This window comes from Lemur catta, chromosome 1, assembly GCF_020740605.2.
Source record: "Lemur catta isolate mLemCat1 chromosome 1, mLemCat1.pri, whole genome shotgun sequence".
Taxonomy (NCBI): Eukaryota; Metazoa; Chordata; class Mammalia; order Primates; family Lemuridae; genus Lemur; species Lemur catta.
Window position 1 is genome coordinate 82,325,461 of NC_059128.1, and position 27,105 is coordinate 82,352,565.

At 33.5% G+C, this 27,105-nt stretch overlaps 1 protein-coding gene across 1 annotated transcript in view; it reads right to left on the minus strand.

Annotated features, from left to right (window-relative positions):
- The window catches only part of FAM227B (family with sequence similarity 227 member B), a 181,453-nt gene that overhangs the window by 28,888 nt on the left and 125,460 nt on the right, over positions 1–27,105 (minus strand). Inside the window, exons 12-13 of the mRNA XM_045528854.1 lie at positions 6,590–6,687; positions 2,293–2,455 (exon numbers count right to left, since the gene is read on the minus strand). Of these exons, the coding sequence (XP_045384810.1) occupies positions 2,293–2,455; positions 6,590–6,687 (261 nt within the window). The remainder of the gene's footprint in view (positions 1–2,292; positions 2,456–6,589; positions 6,688–27,105) is intronic.

Genomic DNA, 27,105 nt, shown 5'->3' on the forward strand with positions numbered 1-27,105 from the left:
TCCAACTCTCTCCAGGAGAACCAAAGAGATGTCTTATCACTGTTATTTCTTATAGCTGAGTAGTACTCCACGGTATACACATACCACAGTTTACTAATCCATTCGTGGATTGATGGGCACTTGGGTTGTTTCCACATCTTTGCAATTGTGAATTGTGCTGCTATAAACATTCGGGTACAGGTGTCTTTGTTATAGAATGACTTTTGTTCCTTTGGGTAGATGCCCAATAATGGGATTGCTGGATCGAATGGTAGGTCTACTTGAATCTGTTTAAGGTATCTCCATAATGCTTTCCACAGAGGTTGTGCTAGTTTGCAGTCCCACCAGCAGTGTATGAGTGTTCCTGTCTCTCCACATCCACGCCAACATGTGTTGTTTTGGGACTTCTTGATAAAGGCCATTCTCACCAGAGTTAAGTGATATCTCATTGTGGTTTTGATTTGCATTTCCCTGATGATTAGGGATGTTGAGAATAGAAATTTTTCAAAAGAAGATAGACAGCTTTTAAATTGACGTTTAAACATTTGAAAATTTTTGTTTTGGACATAATCCAAGGTTGATGAGAGTTCTTGCATCACTACTTAAGTTACAAGTCTGAGAACTTGCCCTGTAGTCTGACGTAGCCCCATAATTTGCCTCTTTCTTTGTAGTCCAGGGCTGTCCAAGTTAATTCCATCTGCTTGTGGTCAGTGAAGTTGTCTTGACTGAAATAGGGGAGAAAAAGTTTCCTGGGAAGGATACTGAGAATCTGCTAGAGCTGTGGTCTCTATACTTTTTTGATCATGTATCCCATGAGGAAAAGATATTTGAGTAAACTCCCATATAGGTATAATTTTAAGTTCAATATAAATTTATATTTATATTAAAATATGTATACATCAATCTGTATTACTATATTATATATAGTATAAAATATATGCAATCTATAAATAGAAAAGAGTGAGATAAAATAAAAATATTTTAAAAACAAAATTCAACTTATTTCATTTATTAATGGTACATCAAACCTTTTTGTCCTCAAATTATAGAGATTTGTACTGATATTTTGCAGAGTTGGTTTTTAAATGCCTTGCTAATTAAACCAGCATCATATTACCATTAGCTAATATTGAAATGTAAAACATACACTTAGGGTTTGATCCATTGTTTATAATAATAATGTATACCATATTTCAAGTAGTCTTTTTGAAAATTTTTATTTTCATTGTTTTGGCCTGCATTTTGGCAGAACTGATTGAGTCACCATTAATTTCCTTTTTAGCACGGCTAAAAAGGATCTCCTTCAGGGAGTAGGAGAAATATCATTCTGCCATTTTTTTGTTGTTTAAAATTTATTCTTGTATTATATTAATAAATATTATATATCATCAATCCACAGTTTCTTTTCAGGAGTCTTTTTAGGCTATTGATCCATTAGTGAGTGTTAATTCAGTTAAGACTAGATGATATAATTTATAAATCTGCTTAACTACTAAAAGAAAACAGCAATATGTTGTGATATTTAGAAAACAACACAAGTGCAAAGATGCCATCATTCTCACTCTACATAGTAGGGTGCAGACTGAAATATCAGCTGAGTGAGGGTGCCTATTTACTAAATATTAGTAAAGTTTAACTTCTGTTTTACTTTTAGGATATAAATAGATATAAAAAAAAGTCTTAATGTTTTCTTCTATACCCAGCATTATATACACTCCAATTTGGGATGACTGTACTATTAATAGATCCCTTTTGGGCTCCTCTGAGTCCCTAGTGAGGCCTGGGCCAGAAAGTGTTATAGAGAGGGGGGACAGTGGTATAAGTAGATAGAACTCAGGGCTCCCACCTCTGCTTCAACCAAATAGCTCCAATTTCATTTATTTCTTATTTTACACATTGAGTTTTCTGATAATTTTTCATTTGAACAAAGAATTCCACAGCTAAAACATGTCTGGAACTCTATTTGGAGAAGCCTAGAAGCCCATGTCCTTCAGTTATGACAAATGGTTAAAGCTTAACACTGAACAGCAAAGTTGCAAAGATAGCCTTTTATCAGAGAGCTAAGTATGCCAGTTTTTAAAGATCCATGGTTTTACATTTGTTTTATCTTTCTTAAATGCAAAATCACAGCCTTAGCTCTAAAAGAGAAAATACTTCAGCCAAACATGATACAAAACTTTTGAGCATGAGTAAATGCTAAATAAAAGCATTGATTTAAAAAACACATTCAATTTTTTCTTAATTAAGACATTTAGTAAAATGTTTTGAGTATGTTCAAAACAAATCATATTAAAACAAAGCTTAAAAAAGGATATGGTTCTTGGGAGATTTCAGTGAGTTTAATCCTGGTTCGTTTAGGGACTTTGGGACTACTACCTAGCACATGCATTTTGAGATAATATAAAATCAGTGGACTCTGACCTCCAATATTGAAGAGAACACGATTAAACTCTGGACCATGGCTACTATAATGGGACTGCAAGAAGAAGAAAAGAATCAAGTCAATTGTTACTTTTGGGTTTTTAAAGAACTATGAATAAAATATAACTGTATAATAAGTATAAATAAAAATTACTATTTGGTATATTAAAATACATAAAAGAAAATTTCACAAAGCATCTTCTTAAAGGAATTTACCAAGGTACGAGTCTATGAGTATGTGCAACAAGGCTCTTCTGGACTTTTGATTTATCATCAAGCTTGAATATTCAAATAATCTCAATAGAGATTAGTCTGAAGAACAGAAAGAAAAAAGAATGAAGAAAATGAACAGAACCAGGAAAAGGCCCAGAAAAAAATATAAAGAAATAATGGCTGAAATTTTCCAAATTTTATGAAAAACACATCCAAGAAATTCAACAAACTCTAAGTAAAATAAATTCATACGAAGACAAAATATTTAAAGACACATCATAGACAAAATATTTAAAGACACAAAGAGAAAACCTCAAAAGCAGCAAGAGAAAAACTACTCATCCCATATAAGGGAACCTCAATCAGATTAACACTGAATTTCTATCATAACAAAGGAGGCCAGAAGGCAGTGGGATAACATAGTCAAAGTGCAGAAGGAAAAACACTATTGACCAAGAACTCTATGTCAAGAAAACAACAACCCTAAATGTAGTAACTACTAATATTTTAAGTCTTTCCTCAATCTCTGTAATACCAAGATGCTTACTATTGATTTCACTTCATGTGGAGAAATAAGATTTTATTTTCATTTGCTTTTGTTGATACATAAAGTTCTCCTGAATTTATTTTGCTTATGGTCACTTTTTCATTCTATAGGTTTTAACAAATAATATGTCTTACAGAATTCCTAGCTGCTACAGAATTATTTGAAATAATGGGACTATCATAATCAAACAATTGTTTGATGGTGAAAACTTAATGTCAATATCAGACATGTTTTCTATGGTGTAAATCACTTGCTTCATCTTAATCTCCCATGGTAATTCACATTGGGTTATATATAGCCTGATCCTTAAAATGTATGCAAAACCAGCCCAAGCTCAGTTTAGATTAAAAAAAAAAACTTGCCTGACTAAATAGACATTTTGTGACCCTTTTCTTGTTTCTGCCTTGATTAATATAAATATTTTATCTTACTAAAGTTTGAGAAAAAGACATTTCTGTTATTTTTCTGCAGTTATCAGTTATTAAATTAGGAAAACTACAGTTCATAGCTCCTTCTTCCTCTATGAGAATCTATGAGGTTTTTTTTTTTTTTTTTTTTTTGAGACAAAGTCTTACTCTGTTACCTGGGCCAGAGTGCAGTGGTGTCATCGTAGCTCACTGCAACCTCAAACTTCTGGGCTCAAGCAATTCTCCTGCATCAGCCTCCTGAGTAGCTGCGACTATAGGTAGTCTGCCACTATGCCCAGCTCATTTTTCTTTTTTTTTTTTGTAGAGATGGGGACTTACTCTTGTTCAGGATGGTCTCAAACTCTTGGCTTCAAGCAATCCTCCTGCCTCGGCCTCCCAGAATGCTAGGATTACAGGTGTGACCACTGCATCTGGGTTAACTAGACAAGAGCTGAACTAGGTATTAAACGCAAATCCAGTGTTTTGTGGAGCCTTAGCCTTTTATTAGATCCATCCTTCCTTCCTTCCTTTTCTTTCATTTGTTCTGACATTGACATTATCTTTTTTTTTTATTCAGGATATTATGGGGGTACAAACATTTTGGTTACATGAAATGCATTTGCCTTGCTCAAGCCAGGGCCACTGGCTTGTCTTCCCCCCATACAGTGCTCCCAGTCTCCATTAGCTGTTTCAAAGCAGAAAGTCCCAAGTTGCTCACAGATCTCTTCCTAGAGACGCTCCAAATTGCCTAACAAATTAACAGAAGCCCCATTGCTTCTATTCATCCCACAAAAGATAATGGGAGAAATTTGTCAGAGCACTTTAATATTCCATAAAACAAGACTTTTATAAATCAAAAAGTCAACTTAGCACTAAATTTGAATCAACCCTGTAAACTTTGGAATAATCACGAGGGATGAACTAGAAAGTCCAAGGAGTGGTTTTGGTGTCCAGATTTTTCTGTTAATTTATTAAGGGATAATTGCTGACAATGACTAGAAAGCTAGACTTTGATTTTTGAGGCTTGAATATGTGTTCTGCCAATGCTCATATCCAATGTCACTGTCAGAGACAGAGAATGCACAGGAACCCATTCAACATTTGGAGAACTCTGGTGCTTAGAAAAATCCTTTATGTTGAACTGAAATCCCTCTCACCATAGCTTTCACTTATTGGTAACAGTTATATTTTTTATTTTTGATCCACAAAGAAAAAGTCTAATTCTGCTTTCCTACAGTAGCTCTCTATATATTGGAAAACAATTATTATGGCCTCCAGAGTCTTTTCCTTTCCAGAAGAAATACCTTTAAATATTTAATATTTAAATATTATAAATGTTAAATTAATACAATTTATAATTATAAATTTTGGCCATTGCTCAAGCAATATAGTTTCAGAGCCCTTCATTATCCTGATTATTTTCTGTTTAAAACTCTTCCATTTGTCTAAACCCCATTTACAATGCAGGTTTACGAAAACAGACAGACTACATCAATTATTATCTAATTATGTGCTATGGACTGAATGTTTGTGTCCCCCCCAAAGTCATTTGTTGAAGCCTGACCCCCCAATGTGATGGTGTTTTGAGGTGGGCCTTGGGAAGTAATTACGTTTAGATGAGGTCATCGGTGACGTTATTAGTGTCCTTTTTAAGAAGAAGAGATCAGAGCTCACTCTCTCTGCCATGTGAGGGCATGATAAGAAGGAGGCCATCTGCAAGTCAAAAAGAGAGCCTTCACAAGGAAACCAGATTGGTTGGCTCCTTGATCTTGGAGTACCATCCTCCATCACTGTGAAAGATAAATTCCTGTGGTTTAAGCTACCTAGACTATGGTGTTTTTTTGTTTTGTTTTGTTTTTTGTTTGTTGTGTTATTTTTTTTAATGGTGGCCAAGCTGACTAACACATTGGGACAAGGCCAATAATGCAGCAATATGGTGTACTACTAAAGATGTATTTTCAATTGGCTTTCTATCTTTTAACAGTGTCTTCTGAAAAAGGTTGTTTAGTGAGTTACAAATCCATTTATCCATATTTCTTCAACTAAACAAAGTAAACAAAGAAAAAGAGATTATTTTTAGTGCTTGCTAAAGATCAGATATACAATTTCTGTTACACATCCCTGATTTCTAAATCTAGCAATCTTGCCCCAAAAGGAAATGGTGACATTGTCGTCGACTAAAAATTGATGCCTACAGATCACCAGTTTCTGTCCTAAGTACCTACAAACCATCCTTTGTAGCACTGTGAATGTTGAAATAAGTTAGGAAGAGATTTTATAAAATTGGATTATTAAAGGCCAACAAACACATAAATATTGACTTTTAGAAAGTAGCTTTTATATAGGCATAATTTCTGATTTTAAATAATGATTAAAACTTGACTAGATAATTTAGATAAAATTTTTACAATAAAGACTGTAACAGACTTAAAACCTAATTAATAAATTAAGAGATCAAATTCAGGACTTTAAGCCAATAACCTCATCAAATCTTGACAAAAGCAACACAAAGTGGCCAATCTATGAAATCTCTACTTGCAAGTCATCTTCAAGAATGTAGAGAAGCTAAGCATTCAAGACTCAAAAGTAATAGTATCTACATGTGATCAGTTATTCTAGGACCATGGCTTTAGAAGTAAGGACAGGCTGACCATTGCTGATACTCCTTTGATGTTCTCCTTGTAACTTTGATGCTTATTGAGATCATATCCATGTGAAAACACTAGAAGAAATCTTTGTGTGTCAACCCAAGGAGAAGCAGTGACAAGAAAGTGTTGTGAGGAAAAGATAAATGGTATGATTTTTTTTTTCATTTAGAGAGAAGGCTATTTTCAGTAGAAAATAAAACTTATTAACATTAAGATTAAGCCCTCCAAATAAATCTCTTTTTATCATTAAATCTTTTTCTAAAACACATGTTGAGAATGTAATAACCCACATTACTTATATGAAGTGTAGTCAATTGAATTATATTGCAAATTAAACAAGTAAGAACATTTTTTATAATTACTATACTCCAAACCTTTGTTGTTAGTCTTGATAATCTTGACTCGTCCTTAGATGTGGATGTTGCATATGATCTTGGGTTCTTTAAAATTTTTACCATATTGAAGTCAATAGCTAAAACAGAAAATAAAATATTTTTAAAAATTCTGGTATTGACAAATGCAACACAAGGTGGCAAATCTATGAAATCTCTACTTGCAAGTCATCTTTAAGAATGTGGACAAATTAAGCATTCAAGACTCAAAAATAATACTATCTACATGTGGTCAGTTATTCTAGGACCATGGCTTAAGAACTAAGGACAGGCTGACCATTGCTGACACTCCTTTGAAGTTCTCCTTGCAGCTTTGATGCTTATTTAGATCCTATTCATGTGAAAACACTATCACAAAAAGGCATGATATACCCCTTTCTCCTTCTAGCAATGTACCCTAAACATGAAGAAAGGTAAACATTGCATGAGAGAATGTTAACATACTGTTATAGCTTGACTCAAAGAGGAAATATATATTCCATGTCATATTTTTACTAAATAGGGCTTTAGAGTTTATATTAATAGAATTCATTCATCTACATTATCTCATGTCATCTTCACAATCCATTCTGAATTAAGTAACATTGTCTACAATTTACAGTTGAGAAAACTAAAGTGCAAGAAATACTATGATGTGTTTAAGCCACGATTTATTAAGTAGCAGAAGGAGAGGACACAGATATAGGTCTTTTGCTTCTCAGTCCAGAGCTCTTTCCAAGAGCTTCTAATTAAATACAGTAGGAAGCTTGGACCTCTGCTTGTCAGAGTTCACTTCTTCCTTATTCTGACAACATATCCAGATAAGAAAAGACTTGATGATCTTTCCTTCTAACCAGCATGAATATATATGAGGGTACAAAGAAAATCTTGCCACATCTTAAGGGAAAGGAGAACCACGTGACTTAATCAGCTATATCAATCAGTGTAAAAGCACAAGCTAGGTATTAAGTATAGCTTAACGCAGAGCAGAGGAAAAAGGTGGTCTGAGAGGTTTGTTCTAGACTCTTGCACTGATTATCAGCTACTAGGTAGACTAATCAGATCTAAAGATTGTAATGTTGATGACAAATCTATTAAGAGTTGGGAAAAGTCACTTGGGTTGATTTTTGACATCAGACATCAAGAAATATTAGACACTAGCCTGAAATACTAGAGACAGGTAAGTGTTTAACTTCACCACATTTTAAAGTATTGGTTAACAGGGAACTTGCATTTTAAAATTTTGAATAGAACCAACATTATTACATTAAGTTGGAATTAGATGGGCAAGAAAGGTAATACACCATATAGTTTTCTTAAAACTTACTCCATTTTGAACCATTCTTAAATACATATATGTATGTAATATCACTTAAGTTTTAGTATTCTATTAACAGGCATAATTTCAATAATAAAGGAATCTCTACTTCATGTTCACTGTGCCCACAACAAAAAGCTTAGTTTTCAGATCACCTGACCTCCATTATAGAATTACTGTTAATAGAAAGTAACATACATTAATATCAGGCAAAGAATCTAAGCTGGGAGTAATGGGAATACACAAAAAAGTAAGAGAAAAATGACAAACACAAGCAAATAATTTTAAGGAAAAAAGAGTCACCTAGATATGAGTAATAAATAATAATAAAATTATTGCATTGACTATCTTTTTTCCTCCCACTTTCCTCTAACCCATTGCTTTATTTTAGGAAAAAGATATTGATTTTCCCCTTGATTAGAGTTTTCATGTATCTTCTGTTCTCAGCATCTCTGGATGTTTAGGAAGATTACCTACAAAACCAAAATTATTTGATAAAACTGTAAGAAAATATATCTTAACTGTTCCTAATAAGTCTATAGAAATTTCACTAGTGAAAAAGTGTTCCAGTCTTCCTCCACCTGCATTGGGAAATTTTCATTTTCATAATTACCCCTATTTACTTTAGTAATGTTATCTCCCTTAAAAGGGAGACACTTAAACAAGTAAGTATGGTTCTCTCTATCCACTTTTGCAGTTTTTATTCTAATAATCTTTTTGAAATGCAAATAACTCATATTTCTTGGCAAAATTAAAGTTCTGGAAAGCTATATACATATTAATACAATAATTGAATAAACTATAGAAACAGAAGAAGTGTTACTCATAGCTATACTTTTAGAATATACACTTTTAGGTATCTCTTAAGACAGTTTCACTCAGAGTTTGGGAGGTTTCCCTTCAGGCCAGGTCTCCTCTCCTATTTATTAGGGAAATGGATCTAAATCCCACTCCACCAATTGTTTAAAGCACATGCATGTTAAATTCAAGTTGCATTCTGGAAGCAGAATAGTGTATTAGTTAAGCACATAGGCCTTGGAGTCAGATGGGCACAAATTTAAACACCAGCTGTGCCATTTGTTGACTAAGTAACCTTGGGCAAATTAATAACTTTAAGACTCAGTTTCTCCAAACACAATTACCTCATAGACTTGATAAGTGGATAAAATGAGAACATTTATGCAAAACACAGTATCTGGAACATTATAATGTGTTGTATAAATGTTAGCCAATATTGCTATTTGTTAAGGGGTATAAAAGCAAACTCTATGACTTCATACTTATAAAAACTTTGTTGAGAGAAGCAATATATACTTAAGAGTAACTAAATTTTATCTATTCCTTTATAAAATCTGATATATATTTTTGAATTAAAGTAGATCAGTAAAGAGCTAATGTATCAAAAATGATTTTTCCCAGCCACTTTTAGGAACATTTTTAAAAACATTTTGCTTTGTCTTTATGCTCTTGGTCAATATTGCGCAATATTATAGACGTAGCTTTGTCTGTATTTACTATCAATATAGTTCATTACATTATGCATCACTTTTCTAGGGAGAGTGTGGTAATCAATTGGTCTGTTCAGAAATATTCACCTTTTCATCTTTCCAAGGTACAAGGTAAGACTGCAAACCTCTAAGTTCTTTGAAGATAAGTATGGCCATCCTCCTTGCTCTGGGCAATGAAATAAAGAAATCTGAGCTGAAATGAAGTGTGTTTTGGGAGTTTTAAGAGACAATGTGCAGCCCTCTTGCTAGATGGACAAGAACTAGAAGGGAAAGGACTCTAATAAACTCAATTACAAATGAAAAAGGAGAGGTCACAACAGACACCATGGAAATATAAACATTATCTTTGAATATTATTAAAACCTATATGCCCAAAAACTATATAGTGTGGAGGAAATGGACAAATTCCTGGAAACATACAACCTCCCTAAATTCAACCAGAAGGAAACAGAATTCCTGAACAGACCAATATCAAGCACAGAAATTGGAGCAGCAATTAAAAATCTTCCAAAAAGGAAAAGTCCCGGACCAGATGGGTTCACATCCAAATTTTATCAAACATACTAAGAAGAACTCATATCTATACCACAGAGATTATTCCACAACAATGAGAAATATGGTATCCTCCTCAACTCATTCTATGAAGCTGGTGTCACCTTGACACCAAAGCCAGGAAAGGGTACAACAAAAAAAGAAAACTACAGACCAATATCCCTCATGAATATAGATGCAAAAATCCTCAACAAAATTTTAGCAAATCGAATCCAACAGCATATCAAAAAAAATAATTCACCATGACCAGGTGGGCTTTATCCCAGAGATGCAAGGCTGGTTCAACATATTCAAATCTACAAATGCAATACACCACATAAATAAAAGCAAGAACAAAGACCATATGATTTTCTCAATAGATGCAGAAAAAACATTTGACGAAGTCCAGCACATCTTTATGATAAAAACTCCTAACAAAATAGGCATAGACGGGACATACCTTAAAATTATTAAGGTCATATACAATAAACCCATAGCCAATATCATACTGAATGGGGAAAAATTGAAACCATTCCCACTTAGAAGTGGAACCAGATAAGGTTGCCCACTATCTCCACTTCTATTCTTCATAGTGCTAGAAGTCCTTGCTAGAGCAATTAGACAAGAGAGGGGAATTAAGGGCATCCAAATGGGGGCAGAAGAGATAAAACTCTCACTGTTTGCCAATGATATGATATTATATCTAGAAAACTCCAAGGATTCAACCACGAGACTCCTGGAATTCATACATGAATTCAGTAAAGTCTCAAGATACAAAATCAATGCACACAAATTAGAGGCATTCATATACACCAATAATAGTCAAGCCAAATTTCAAATAAAAAATGCAGCACCTTTTACGATAGCCTCAAAGAAAATTAAATATCTAGGAATATATTTAATGAAAGAAGTGAGAGACATATACAGGGAGAACTATGAAACACTAAGAAAAGAAATTGTAGAAGATGTAAACAGATGGAAAAATCTATCTTGCTCATGAATTGGCAGAATCAACATTATTAAAATGTCCATACTACCCAAAGTGATCTACAGAATTAATGCAAACCCTATCAAAGTACCATCATCATTATTTACAGATCTAGAAACAATAATTCTATGCTTTATATGGAACAGAGAAGACCTTGTACAGCCAAAGCAATCTTAAGCAAAAAGAACAAACTGGGAGGTATCTGTCTACCAGACTTGAAGCTTTACTACAAGGCTACAGTAACTAAAACAGCATGGTACAGGCACAAGAACAGAGACATAGACCTCTGGAACAGGACTGAGAATCCAGAAATGAAGCTATCCACATATTGTAATCTAATTTTTGACAAAGTAGACAAAAATATACACTGGAGAAAAGAATCTCTTTTCAATAAATGGTGCCGGGAAAACTGGATAACTACATGTGGAAGATTGAAACTGGATCCTAACCTCTCACCTCTTACAAAAATCAATTCATAATGGATAACAGACTAAAACCTAAGGCATGAAACCTTAAGAATCCTAGAAGAAATGCAGGGAAGAGTCATTCAGACATTGGCTTAGGCAAAGAATTTATGAGGAAGACCCCCAAAGCAATCACAGCAGCAATAAAAATAAATAAAATGGACCTGATCAAATTAAAAAACCTCTGCACAGCCAAAGAAACTGTCATTACAGCAAATAGACAGACTACAGAATGGGGGAATATATTTGCTTTCTACACATCCAATAAAGGGCTGATAACAAGAATCTATGTAGACCTCAAAAAAACAACAAGAAAAAAATCAAACAACCCCATCAATAAATGGGCAAAGGGCATGAACAGAAACTTTTCAAAAGAAGACAGAATAATGGCCAGCAAACATATAAAAAAATGCTCAACATCTCTAATCATTAGGGAAATGCAAATCAAAACCATAATGAGGTATCACCTAACCCCAGTGAGAATGGCCTTTATCAAAAAATCCCAAACAACAAATGCTGGCGAGGATGTGGAGAGATTGGAATACTCTTACACTGCTGGTGGGACTGCAAATTATTACAACCTCTGTGGAAAAGAATTTGGAGACACCTCAAAAAGCTAAAAATAGAAATATCATTTGATCCAGCAATAACACTATTAGGCATCTACCCAAAGGAACAAAAGACATCCTATAATAAAGACATCTGCACTCGAATGTTTATGGCAGCACAATTCACTATTGCAAGGATGTGGAAACAACCCAAGTGCCTGTCAATCCATGAGTGGATTAATAAAATATATAGTATACGCGTACAATGGAATACTACTCAACTACAAAAAACAGTGGTGATCTAGCACCTCTTATATTATCCTGGATAGAGTTTGAGCCCATCCTCTGAAGTGAGGTATCACAAGAATGGAATAAGCAGCACATGTACTTGCCATCAAATTGGCACTAACTGATTACCAGTAAGGTGTTCACAGGGTAGTAATATTCACTGGGGGCTGGGGGAATGGGGTGGGTAAACTCACAACTAATGGACATGGTGAGCATGGTATGGGGGAAAGGGCACGCCTCCAATCCTGGCTTGGGTGAGGCAAAGTCATAACATGTAACCAAAATGTTTGTACACCCATAATATCTTGAAATTAAAAAAAAATAAAACTAAAAATAAACCACAAAATTATCTTAAGAAGGGAAAACAAACAAACAAACAAAAAGAGACAATGTGCAATTTACTCAGTTCTCTTCCCCCTGCTACATTGATTAGGAATGAGGAGTCTCCTTTGGCTTGGATGTTTGAGTTACTACGGCAAGTATCTTGTGTGCAATGGACACACAGTAGGAGTGAAAAACAAACCTTTATTAGCATAAGTCCCTAAGATTTTGTTGATGTTTGTTACTGCAGCATAATTCATTCTATACTTATTGATATAGGGATCCACAAGAAAAAATACTATCTTGTCTTAGCATGAGGAATAGATGTGCTTAATGTACACAAATATTTGTTTTATTTTTGAATACAGCCCACTTATATGATATTGTCATTTCCTTTGCGTTGGCAGAGTCAAGCCAATTTTGTGGGCCAAGTTTAGCAAAAGTAAAAGATCTTTCAATAGAATTTCATGTTCTAACCTCATTTCAGACATTTATCTTCTTTCCTATCTCATTTTTAACCTCTTTTCATTATCTGCTTATTTAAAATGCTGTTTTATGGTAGTGTATTTAACACATTTATATAAAGCTACCCAAAGGAATCCTTATGGGAAAAAATATAAATATACTGCCCATTGTTTTAATAAAGAAGGGTTTATATATGTAATATTCATTATGAGCTGACCTGTGTGCTTTGCCTTACTTTTCAGTTACCTTGAAACAGCCTAACAACTCAGACACCACTATTAACCTGGTATCTCCACTGGAAAGCATTGTCCTTATGAAGAGCATGGGATTAAGATTCAGGAATCTAAATTCTACTTTCAATTTTTCCACAAACTATATATGTAGTCTCCAGGAACCCACTTTGCAATTTGGTCTCAACTCTCTTATTTGTAAAAGTAAGCTCTTTTAAAAGAATTTAATTTATGTTCAAAGTATGTCCCTTATTTTATATTATAAGACATGGGGAGATAGACCAAATTAATCTACTTCTATTAAGTAGAAAAAAAACCCACAAATGTGATTTCTTGAGTCTAAATCTACTATTTTCTGATTATTCATACTTTCTTTTAAGAACTATCTCTTGTAGACTATGTGAAAAACACTGCAAATTTCAAGAGAAGTAAAGATACAGTCTTCAATAGCCAATTATGATCGAATAGCTTGATAAAACATATATAGGTCATACTTGTAGCAAATGGAACATCTATTACAAAGTTAATATGAGATGAAGGAGGCAAATAGATTGTATCAGAAATTAAACTTTTAGGATGAAACAGAGACTATTTGTGGGATGAGGTGGTCAGTCAAGTTTCACTTAAAAACTGATTAGATTTGCAGGAAGTTCAGGCATGGAAAAAGAATTCAAGCCAGTGGGATGTATATAGGGTGAGGCTGGGTTACAGGGCATTTGGGCAGTACCATGAGAAGACCACCTTGGTTGCAGGAATGGGTTACCTTAGGGAATGTCCTTACTTTCAGAATGTGAAGAAGAAAAAGAGCAAAGGACATTAAAATGGAGTGGTTATCTAAGTGTGGGAAGAGTTTTATTAATAAAATGTGTCTGTTAGGAAATAATGCACTGAACTGAAATCTTTGAGGATAATTGAAATAACTGGTGGGTAATTATGAGTTCATTTAAATACTATAGTTGCTTAAGGAATGATGTGAGTGATGTGGTTTTACCCTGTAAGTCATAAATAAAGTTGTTAATGAGCCTAATTGTTTCAAATGGTCATAAACTTCATTTCCCCATAGATTATTTGTAAAGGAGAAAGGTAACATGATAGTCCATTGCAAGTTGAAAGCAATTATGTCTCTTTTACTTATTGTCATCTAATAATTTTAAAATGTTTCCAAGGGCTTCAAACTTTTTGTTAGCTGAGTGTAGTCCTTTGTAATAGCAACAGGAACGGACCAATCCTACCACTATGAAAATGAAGAAAAGAGGACCCAAGCAATGAATGCATACCTGTTACTCTAGAAGAATAAAGAGTATTTTTAACTTAAAAATTCAAAGCAAAAAATTTACAATAGTGAAGCAAAGTGGCAAAGAATTTACATTTTGGTGAGGTCAGTGCTATGTATACTTTATATGAAATGCATGTATTTCTTTCAAAATGTGGGCAGAGGGGTCAAATGTAGCAGGGGGAAAAACTTTTGCAAGAGCTTATTGTGTTTTCCTCTTAGTGTAAATGTTAAATGGACAGTGCTGTGGTTCACCCATATCATTTCCTCTTTGTTTGGAGACATTGTGCTCTAATGGGAAAAATGCTAGCAGAAGTCCTAATGACGCAGCATCAGTTCCCCACCCTTTCACCAAAAGCTTTCCATCAGAATGTTTACTGTAAGTCAGACTTCTGTACTGAACAAAGAAACTAGCATTTGATTGCATTATTTTAAAAATAAATTATAGGCTCTAAAACTCTTTCCATGGGTGGATTTTCAATATTCACCACTAACAATATGCCTTAAAATAAGTCCATATTCCAAGATCAGATTTACAAAATTTGGTTCTGCTTTTAATTACACCAAGCCCTTTTCCAGTGAATGAGAAATTAACAGTTAAAATGAATGAAGAGAATAAGAATTAGCTCTTATAAGGCTTGTAATCCCAAATTCTTTCATCTGGCTACCACTAAGCTCCTACTCTGACTGCTGAGACTAACTGAATCCAAACTTAATCAAATAAATCACACCAAGAGAAGGAATACCATCATAAGCTTCATTTGCGAGATCAAAAGACATTAATAGAATCTGTGGAAGGTTTGAATTAGTTAATACCTTGGGAGAAAGACTGAGTGTTACTACAACATGATCTAGGAACAAATTTTATTTTTTAAATAAATTGGTACTACTATATTATAGTGGAAAGTATATGGGAAGTAACAGAATAGTGTGTAAGAGTGTTCTTTAAACATCAAAGGGCATAAGAAACACTTGGGAATTTTTCAAAATGCATTACCCTTTTTTTTACGTAGGTTTGGGGCCTAAAACATCACAGGTGTTGGTGATACTATTGGTCCATGAAGCCACCCTTTGAGTAGCAAGGGGATAGAGTACACAGCTGGAACAGTTCCGCCCTAATGATGTAACTTCGAACCTGCGCCCTATGCTGTGAAATGATACCATCAACACCAACTTATAGGATCACTGGAGGAGTCAATGAAATTATATTTGTGAAGTGCTAGGCAAAGTTGACCTTAGGAGCACAGAAGGGAAAGCAGAGAATATGGTAGACAATGCTGGTAACTTGGTAGATGTGATGGTGGGAATTTGGAAAAGTTCTAATTGCTTCAATTTTATCATTGAAGTGGAAAGCAAAATTACCATCTGAGATTGAGGATAGGGAAGGTGGTGCTGGAAATTGGTATGTAAAGAAAAAGGGTGGAAATAGTTGTCTAGGTGAGAGGGAGAAGTAAAGTAATAGAGAATGTAGTATGATTGCCTGACAGAATCCAGGCCCATTTTAGTTATATAATTATGACTTAAAAATGAGACTAGTCAGCATGATTTTATGATTGCTCTGTGGATATTTAGCTGCATAAGTTTAGGTATAGAGAAGTATCTTTAAGTTTGTGGCTGTTTCAAGTAACTGATAAAGTGAAGAATTGGAAAAGGAGTTGAAGATGAATGCAAAGTGGTAACTATAACAACTAAACATATTATTTAGGTAAGGAAGAGAGTGGGGTGAGGAACAGTAGAAAGGTAATAAGGTCTATATGTTGCTGAGATTTCATTTATGACTTACTATGTGAAAAAATTTTGTAAATGTTCCATGTGTACTTGTGCTTGAAAGGAATGTATAGTCTTAATTTATTGAATGTAGTGTCTCATCCACACACACACACACACACACACACACACATACACACACAAACATGTATGCCAAACTTGCTAATGTTTTCCTAATAAATATTCTTTACTAATACTTTTTGTTAGAATTAGCTATTGTTATCTAAGACAAGAGTATTAAAATATTACACTATAATTATGGATTTGTCAGTTAATTCTTGAGAGTCTAAACATTTTGCTTTATATATTTCTAGGCAATGTTTTTGGTACATTCATATTTCCATTTATTGTCTTTGTTATATTGTTTTTATCAGTAGGTAGTCTCTTTATCCTTTTTTTATGTTTTCTTCCTTAAATTTTAATTGTCTGATGTGAATATTACCATACCAGTTTTTCTTTTGGTGAATATTTACATGGTACCATCTTTTTCCATTGCTTTATTTCCAACTTTTCTAGGAGGTTTTAAGTATTTTTTAGTTAAGAATAAAGATTTTTTTTTTAAATCTACTTAAGACTTGCTTCTGATTAGGATATAGTATGTCTTGTAGGCAATGTTTCCACTTCAGTAACTAGAAAAAACTAGATAAATTACAAAAACACCATTTTTAAGGACACTGGAAACAACGGGAACAAGAGAAATTAAAATTCCAGAGGGAAGAGTCCTTCCCAAGTGATCTGCCAATTTCAATTATTTTCATCCCTTGAAAGCATTTACTGATTATGAGTACTGCTGAGACTCAAGCTTAGTATAGGCAGAAGTACTCCACTAGGAAAGAGATGAGCTATCAGAGCTTTGGGCAGTTATGTAGGCTGTTGTAAAATTTAGAGTAGTTCCATGTACTTGGTAGCGAATTTTTACCATGGATATTTGCTGAATTATGTGGTGATATGAAAGGCTGGGGCAGGGCTGGGCTAGAAATTTCTAAAGGCTATATGAAGTCTCTTACAGTTCTTACAGTGACTAGGAGGCAAAGTCCCACAAATACTTTGTTGGTCTTCCCCTCAAGACATATACTAGATTTTGAAGATGTGTGTGGTATTGAAGGTTGAAGAGTTAAGCTCAAGATATTCAAAGGATAGAATTTAATCTCCTTCAAGTTTTCATGGCTGAGAATTCTGAAATTTCTCAGGTTCTTAATTAAAAGCCCATTGAAGGCCATACCTCAAGAGTAGAGAAGAAACAGAGGTGGATTAATCTTACCAAAACTACAGTCCAGCTTTGATCCAGCTCAATCACTAATTAAATCATGGTTTTTAGTCCCTCATCCTAAATGAGAAAAGGGAGAACCACTTTTGGGGAAAAATAACATAATCTACAGGCTCTATATTTCTTTTGTACACAATACTTGGTATGCAACAAAATATTATAAGACAAGCAAAAGGCAAGATAGAGAGGCACCCAGATGGTCTGTATACTGGATATTTTCTTTATTTTTATAGACAAAGGGCTTTAAAACAATATTATAAATATGCTCAAGAAACCAATAGAAAAGATTAAGAAAACAAATGAAAAATGGAAAATTTCACCAATAATTACAATATATTAAAAAAGAATAAAATCTAGAATTGATAAATACAACATCTGAAATTAAAAATTCATTGAATGTGTTTAACAGAAGAAGGCAGGAGTAGTGAACTTGAAGTCCATAGAAAATATCCAAGTTGAAACATATACATAGAGAATGGAAAGAATGTGACAGAGTAAGGAGGTCCTGAAGAAGATGAGAGAGAGAGAGAGAGAAAGAGAGAGAGGTACAGAGCAATATTTGAACAGATAATGACAGAGAAGTTTCCAAAACTAATGAAAGACATCGATTCACAGATTTAAGTTTTAGGTTTTAAGTTTTATGTTTAGAAAACCCTAAGAAGGACAAGTACAAAGAAAATCACACTTAGGCATATCATATTCAGAAAACTAGAGAGGAAGGGAAAAATCTTGAAAACAACCAGAGGAAAAAGGTGCATTACTCACCAAGGAGCAATAGGATTTTTCAACAGAAACAATGAAAACTAGTTTAAAGTGCCAAAAGAAAAAGCAAAACAAAACCCAACCCCACTACCAACCTACAAGTATATACTCTACAAAAATATGCTCTAAATGTGAAAGTCAAACAGGGACATTTTCAGACATAAAATGAAAGGATCATGCATTCAGTATGTTTGAATTTTTCTATATTATTCTTGTCATGTCCCAAGTCTTAACATCACTGTTTATTAATTTTGAGAAATTGACAAGTTATTTAACTTCTTTGAGTCTTCATTTGTACAACAGGGATAAGTACTCTATCAATCATAAAACATACTATGAAGATTTAGTATGATAACCAAAATGCTTAATGAACTCTTTAATCTCTATGGAGTTAGTCATTATTAGGATAACCTGGTTTATAGTCCATTTATAATTTTTGTCCCTATTTGAACAAAATGATCCAGGTGTTGTCCAAAAAGCACATTGAGTGGTCACATCTTGTATCCTAGACATGCTGCACCTATTAAAATGTAGTCTAAGATTTTATTAGCTATTTTGATAATCAAATAATTCCAATTCATACTGTGCTTACAATTAATTATCTCTTTCAAATTTTATTATATAGCTAGACTTTTGGATTCACCTGCAGTGCTTCATATTTACTCCTATTACATTTCATCTTGTCTGAATCAGGTGATTATTGAGATCTTGGTTCCTGATTCTGTTTTCAATTGTGTTAGCTATACCTTCCAGCTTTATGCCGATGACCAGTCTGTTTTACATATAATCAGTATACTTATTAAAATAATTAATAAGTATACAGAACAGTACCAGGGATCTAGATCTGTGGCATGCCACTAGAAAACTGTCTCCAGGTTAATGCTAATATGTTAAATAGCACACTTTGGATATTGTCACTAACTTTGGATATTGTTATAACTTGTTATAAATCCACTGTTATCTAGTCCTGTTTTGTCTATGGTATCATCTATTTTGTCAAATCTCTTACAGTACTTCTGTGATATATCTATTCTTATAGCCTTATTTTTGAAAAAAGAAGAGGTCAGAGCCTTTCTTGTAGTGTAAGCTGAAACATTAATAAAGCCTTATTCCACATAAAACTCTCTACAAACCAAAGAGAGAGTCTGGAGATGTTCCACTCTGAAAATTATTTTTAAAAATTATATTTAAAAATAAAATATTTGTTTCTATTGTTTTGGTTTTGATTCTTTAAAAGCTTAAATTTTATAGAATACTTTGCCTATCTTTATTATTTATCATTTTCTCTAATATTTAAAACTGATTTCCATTTTCCATTTTGCTCATTTTTCTCATGTCCTCCATGTCTGTTACCATCTTTTCATCAGTGTCTTATTCTCTCTTGGGTTTCTTCCAATTTCATTTTCAGGTCTGTTGATGGCTTTCCTTTTTACATCTGTTCAATCTGACCCTTCACTAAGCTTTTGCTTTTATGCTTTGTGTTTGTCATTCATAAAAGTGAATCATTGGCCAGGCATGGTGGCTCACACCTGTAATCCTAGCACTCTGGGAGGCCAAGGTGAGCGGATTGTTTAAGCTCAGGAGTTTGAGATCAGCCTGAGTGAGAGCGAGACCCTGTCTCTACTAAAAAAATATAAAGGAATTAGCCAGACAACTAAAAATATATACAGAAAAAATTAGCCGGGCATGGTGGCACATGCCTGTAGTCCCAGCTGTTTGGGAGGCTGAGGCAGTAGGATCACTTGAGCCAAGGAGTTTGAAGTTGCTGTGAGCTAGGCTGATGCCATGGCACTCTAGCCTGGGCAACATAGCGAGACTCTGTCTCAAAATAAATAAATAAATAAATAAAAGTGAATCATTAAGTTTTTAAATGTGTGGTAAAATATTTAGTTATAATTTTTCTTCTACTCCATGGTATCATTTTTCTGGTGAATATCCTTCATCTGTCATTTGTTTTTCTTATTCCTTTCCCTCTCCTTCTCCCTCTTTTTTCCTTGTTTTGGGTAGCCTTTCTACATTTTTGTGGTGATGATTTTATTTATCTCCTAGTTTTACCATAAATGGAATTTGTGCGTTTTTTTCTCTCCTTGCTGCTTTTGGATGCCTTCCATGAGGAGAAGGGGAAATGACAACTTTATGCTACCATCTTCAAACCAGAAGTCATCCAACATGTTCTCCAACTTCTTATCTTGAAAAATTTAAAACTAAAGAAAATTTGTAAAACTATTACAATGAATACTCCATGGCTTGTATTTAGATCCAACAATTTCAAACATTTTGCCACATTTGGTTTCTCTGTATTTCTTTGGTTAAATCATTTTGAAGACTGTTTTCTATTACCATTTTCTTCATCTGCTTTGGAAGTTATGAATCTCATTTCTATTCTTCTAGGGATTAATCTAAACAAATTTAAGCATACTTTTATCAACATCTAGAATATATTGCTATCTCTATTCTGCCCCTAAAGAAAGAATCTCAGAAAACTTTTTTTTTTCTTCTTAAATTTCTACTTCCATCACCTCTCCAAGGTTGTTATCATTTGGGATTTTAGTTCAAGATTATTTAAAAATTTTTAACATTGAGATTCAAATATACATTTAACTAGTTTCTTTACCCTCTGTTGTTCCCTTCCTCTATTAATACTAATATATGTATGAATGCATGCATTTAATATATGAGGTATAATATAATTTACATATTCTAATTTTTATCTTTTTTGCTGTACAGTTCTATGAGCTTTGCCAAAAGCATATGACTGTGTAGCCACCACCACAGTCAACGTATAGAACCTGTCATCCAAATGATCCTTTCATGCCCCATTGTTGTCAACTCCCCAACCCTTGCAGCCCCTGGCAATCTGTATTCTGTACCTACAGTTTTTATTTTTCTAGAATATCATATATATGGAACCATACAGCATATAGCCTTTTGGGTCTGGTTTCTTTCACTTAGCACAAGGCCTTTGAGATTCATATACACATTATATATACTAGTAATTTGTTTCTTTTTATTGTTGAGTAGTATTTCATAATTTCTTTTTGTATCCCACATTTTCCTCTTGGAAACATTTTTTATTTAGCTGCAATAATTCTTTCAGGGACAGTCTAAAGATGGCAAACATTTAAGCTCTTATTTGCATGAAGACATTTTTATTTAAACTTGCATCTGAATGATATTTTGACTGACATGTATTTTGGTTTTAATATCATTTTGCCCAAACCTTTGTAGGTATTCTGCACTCTCTTCCAGCATCAAGTGCTGCCTAATGATATAATCTGATGCCTAACCGATTCTATTTCCTTTATAAGCAATTTCTGAAAATTTTTTGAAACTTTCAGAATTTTCTCTTTATTGTTTGAGTTCACCAAGATGTGGGTCTCTACTCATTTTGCTTGCCCCTTCGTGGGTCATATTAATCTGACCATTTGAATTTTTTTTCAATTTTGTGAAGTGTTCTTTGCTGTCTCTCTTTTCCTTCATATTTTCTTCTTGGAACTCCTTTTGAAGTGAAGATGGTCTATCTGAATTGATTTTTCATATCCTTTAACATGTCTCTATTTTCTACCTCTCTGTATTTTTGTTGTACTTTTGAATGCTGTAATACTCCAAATCATTTATTTGTTCTTTAGCTATCTTCAGTCTATTATTAAACCATTCTGTTATCATATTCTTGGTTCGTAAGATTATTTTTTTCTACTCCATTTTCTTATCGGATTGTGCTTTTTTATAATGGAATATAATTTCAAATAAGCTCCACAGGAGCAGGTATCATGTTTTTTTCTGGGGATAGATGGTTGCGGGTATCACCATGGCAGTTAGTACCCAATTCAGAGTTTGATACATAATAGGAGACGTTCAGTGAATATCTGTTAAACAAATGAGTATAGAAATTCAAGTAAGAATTTGAAATACATAGTTTATGTTTCTTAGGTTAACTTTTTCAAAAATCAGTTTTTTTGGTGCCTTCACTTGATCTTTGTCTTCTCCAAATGTTTGTCATCCATGGTTCATAGGTATGAGTTAAGGTTAAGTTTAATATTATAGGTGACTAGCATGGATTTCCTCTAGAGATGGGTATGTTTTTTCTCAGTAAGTTTCTCCTCAGGATTGGACAGCTTCTTATTTGTGTTGTCGGCATATGAACTGACTGTGTTAACTAGCATATTCCACTTTAAATTGCTGCAAACTTGAAAAAGTGAAGCAGATTAGGGACACCCTCCCCACCCCATTCATGAAAATCAGTCCTATGTTGAAAGCAATAGTGATTAAGAGCTCAGGCTTCAAATTATATATATATATAAACATCTAAATACTCAAATATATTTCAAATTTATTATATTTGAAATATTTATAATATATATATCCATATTTATTTCAAACTTTATTAACTTGTGAAAGTTACTTAAACTCTTGGGCCTTGTTTCCTCATCTGGAAAAGAGGATAAAGGAGTACCTATACTATTTTATTCTCTCTCTCTCTCTCTTTCTCTCTCTCTCTCTATATATATATGTAAAATGTGATATATATATCATATATGTAATTTAGAAAAGTGCCTGGCACAGAATAAAATCATAAAGGCTCAATAAACACTGATGTTTTAATCATTATTGTTATTATTATTTACTTCCTGTACAGAATTATCTCCCCTTTAACTTTCCTGCAGTGTTTGCTGTGGAGATCTGAAATTACCTTAAGTTTTATTCCACTTCTCTCTCTGTTCTGGCAAACCACACCTGATACTATAATAGTTTCATTTGCAAAATGAGGATAAAAATAGTGCCAACTTAATAGAAGTGCATTATTTAATTTTATAAAATGCTTAGAAACTTGCCTGGCATTCAGTAAGTGCTATATGTAAGCATTTGATATATAAAATAGAGACATATGCTAGCAGATTAGTCTCTGTTTCTCATTTTATTCATCTCTGCTTTTACTGTTTATTAGACTCATTCAGGCTCTAATCATTTTCTTGTTCTCATTTCTTTTTAGGCTTACCTTCCCTTAAGAGGCTCCTGCTAATTCTTACCTATTAATGCTGCCACTAGAATTATCTAATCATCATCTTTCAAAACTCCACTTCCACTTCAGATCCTCTAAAGCACGTTATTTATTTTTTGCATTCATTACCCAACCCTGTAGTCTTCTTCAAAGTGAGATTGGTCCCCTATTATTCTTTTTACATATAATAGAGTCAGAGAAGTTAAATAACTTGCCTATGTTACACAATCATTAAGAACAATAATTCAAATTCAGATACATCTGACTACAAATCATCTGAATCATGAAAGCTCTTCATAGGCCAGTTTGTTCCATATTACCTCTAAACACCATATCATCTCATAATGCACACAGCTTTATGTAAGTAGTTTTCAATGATTTCTCACTTAATATTTATTTGCTATTTCTTAGTAGCTCCAGTTTTTTGTCTTCCTTTTTTAGTACTTAGACTTTGATATCTCCTCATTTACATAACACTTTCTTTGTGTCACTTAACTTGTCAACTCTCAGAAATGAATTGCTAACGAACAGTGAATCATTTTCCATGTTTAGTTTCCAAGATTTCTCATTAAAAAAATAGGTTTCCAAATATTAACTTGCTTTAAACAAGTACTCATATAAACCCCACCTTTATAAGCTTTATCTTAAAAATAAAAAGCCTGTCAAGTTAGACTACATGATTAGCTCTTTTAAAATTACTAGATAAAAGTTTAAATTACCAGAAGTTGCATCATTATGAGTTATTACTTGAGAATCATTTGTCTTCTATAATATGAAGTTATTTTCAGAGAAATACTGATTAGAACAGAAAACAGATCGGTTTTTCAAGACTAGATTTAAAAAAGAGATAAATAAGTAGAAAATTAATATAAAAATAACCTAAGGAAGCTTCTAGAAACCTGAAGCATGGGTATGAGAGAAAAAGCATTTGAGTGTATACGTGTGTGTGTGTGTGTGTGTGTGTGTGTGTGTCAGTGAGAGAGAGAGAGAGAGAGAGAGAAAGGAAAGAGGGAGGGCAACCAAGCAAATGAGAGAGGGAGCTAGAGGAAAAAAGTGAGGAATAAAAATGCAGACTGAAAGAGGAGGATGGGATAGAATAAGAAAGTTTCAGAATTAAAAACAGAACAAAAGAAAAATTACCAAATCTTTGTAAATATTTGGTATTGCCAAGGAAATAACATAATGCAATTTTACCTGTAGATCAAGAAATAAAAAACAGAAAAAAGATGATTTCTCAGTCTAAAATGGATAAATTAAGTACAAATGAGATAAGGACCACTGTTGAAAGAAAAAATACCCCTTTAAATCAAAATATAACATGTTCTGGGTGTGGTAAAATAATTCAGAAATTTTATATATTTTATTCCTTCTTATTCTCATTTTTGAGAGAGAAAAAATGCTTTTGATAGTTTTGAGCTTGCTTCTTAACTTTATATTTGACTACATTGGCAATAAAATATATTTATTACCACAATATGCAACATGCCAAGTGGGCTAAAATGGAATGGAAGGCATGAAGAAGGCAACCAAAGGAAGGGAAGAGTACATCATAAATAATTTCATTACCATTCTGAATCAATCTTTTAGTCAACCCTTCAGTTATTCTATGAACTAGAATTATCCTCTTTAATTTTATTTATCCAAGGCAAAAATAATACAATAAATATCCCAATAAACTATCCATTCTTAGGATAATTTAAAATATAGTAAAACTTCATATATTTGGAATATCTTAATTTCAGAATTTGTTACCATTCAAATTGAGTTTGGATTGAAACTTGTCTTTTTCCTTTGCAGACATTTTCAAGATCATGAAAAATAATAGGTTATATCAGATGTCGTGGAGAATTTAAAAATATTTAAGAAAGAAAGAAATTTTCAAACATCTGTTAGTACTTTCATGTCCACATTTGCAGATAAGCTGATAAGCTATTTCCATATTCTTTTTATTGATTCAGTTAAGCCAGTTGACAGTTTGATTTATTATACATATAGTTCTTGGCATTAAGAAATAAAATTTCTTTTAAAATATGCTATAATTTTGAATTTTTACTTGTTCAGAAGCTTTCTAATCTCATGATACAATGTTTCCAACTTCTAAACTACTTAGGCTAAGAAATCAAAGCTATGATAATCATCCACAGCCAAAAAATTCTATTAGAAAGAAAGAAATCAGTCTTCTTTTGTTGTTCTCTGGCCACTATAAAATGACTAACAGATTGTTTTCTTGCCAAATTAGTCAATTTTTCTTGGCATTAGATATATGAGGTTTTAGTTTTTAACATACTCTTTTTGTGTGTAATACACTATGGTGTTATATGCTGATATGAACTACTTTATTACTATGTTCCTCTACTAACATATTTGCTTCTATTGAAGGAAATATAGAATTCAAGAATATAAAGCAGTTTTCTTTCTGGTAAAATAACCAGAGAGGGTAGTAAATATTGATTTCTTTTCAAAATGCAAACACTATTATTTTTAAAAAGTTTCTTTCTCAGTATCATAAGAATTGAACATTAACTTTATTTTGACAACTCTGAAATCCATTTATAGCTGAAATCAAAGAATAAAGCTGTTTTAAGTTTTTCCAATAAAGGTCCTATAACATAGCTTGACTTCTGATATATTTCATGTGTTACAATACGAGGGTCTGTGATATTCTGGTTGTCAGAGACATTCTTAATTAGAAAAATCAAAGAGGATGGCCCTTAACAGTTTTGTCAAAAACAAATTAATGCTACACAGGAAATGCTTTCCTTTTGCACCGGATATCCTTAAAAAGAGATTTCATTTCTATGTCCACACTTTTGTGGTAATTGATTTTTTTTTTTTTTTTTTTTTTTGAGACAGAGTCTCACTCTGTTGCCCGGGCTAGAGTGAGTGCCGTGGCGTCAGCCTAGCTCACAGCAACCTCAAACTCCTGGGCTTAAGCGATCCTACTGCCTCAGCCTCCCGAGTAGCTGGGACTACAGACATGCGCCACCATGCCCGGCTAATTTTTTGTATATATATTTTTAGTTGGCCAGATAATTTGTTTCTATTTTTAGTAGAGACGGGGTCTCACTCTTGCTCAGGCTGGTCTCGAACTCCTGACCTCGAGCGATCCACCCGCCTCGGCCTCCCAGAGTGCTAGGATTACAGGCGTGAGCCACCGCGCCACGCCGGTAATTGATTTTTTAAGATGCTTCCTGGTTCTCATTTCAAGGGAGTAAGAGGTCCAGATCACTCTTATCCAGAGTGAACTGAGTTTTGAGTTATAGCATGCCTCTCACCCAAACTTTCCAATTGTCTGATTTTCCCCACCAATGCTGGTTCTCTCCCAGTCTTCCTTAGTTGAGCAGATGATATCACTATTTATCCCGTTACAAATGTCAGGCATCTGGAATTTAACTTTAACTTCTTTTTGTCTCTTATATTGCATCTCTTATCAAGCTTTGTCTCCAACATTTATCTGCTCACTCCTTCCCATATCCCCTACCATAATCTTAGTCTAAGATATCATCATTACTGACCTGAATTTCAATCACAGCCTCATAACTGGTCTCCACTTCAACTTTTTCCATCTCCAAACCATTCTCCATAAAGTTTTCAGAATGATCACATTACTCACTGATTTTAACCCATTATACTTAGGATCAAATCCAAAGTCCTTACCATTGGTATCAAGGCCCTACATACATAGGCCTTCTATCACCTACCTTTCCTCATGTTCACTATGCTCCAGTTATACTATCTTTTGGATTCTAGAACACAACAAGCTCATTTCATCTCAGAATTTTGTTCTCCC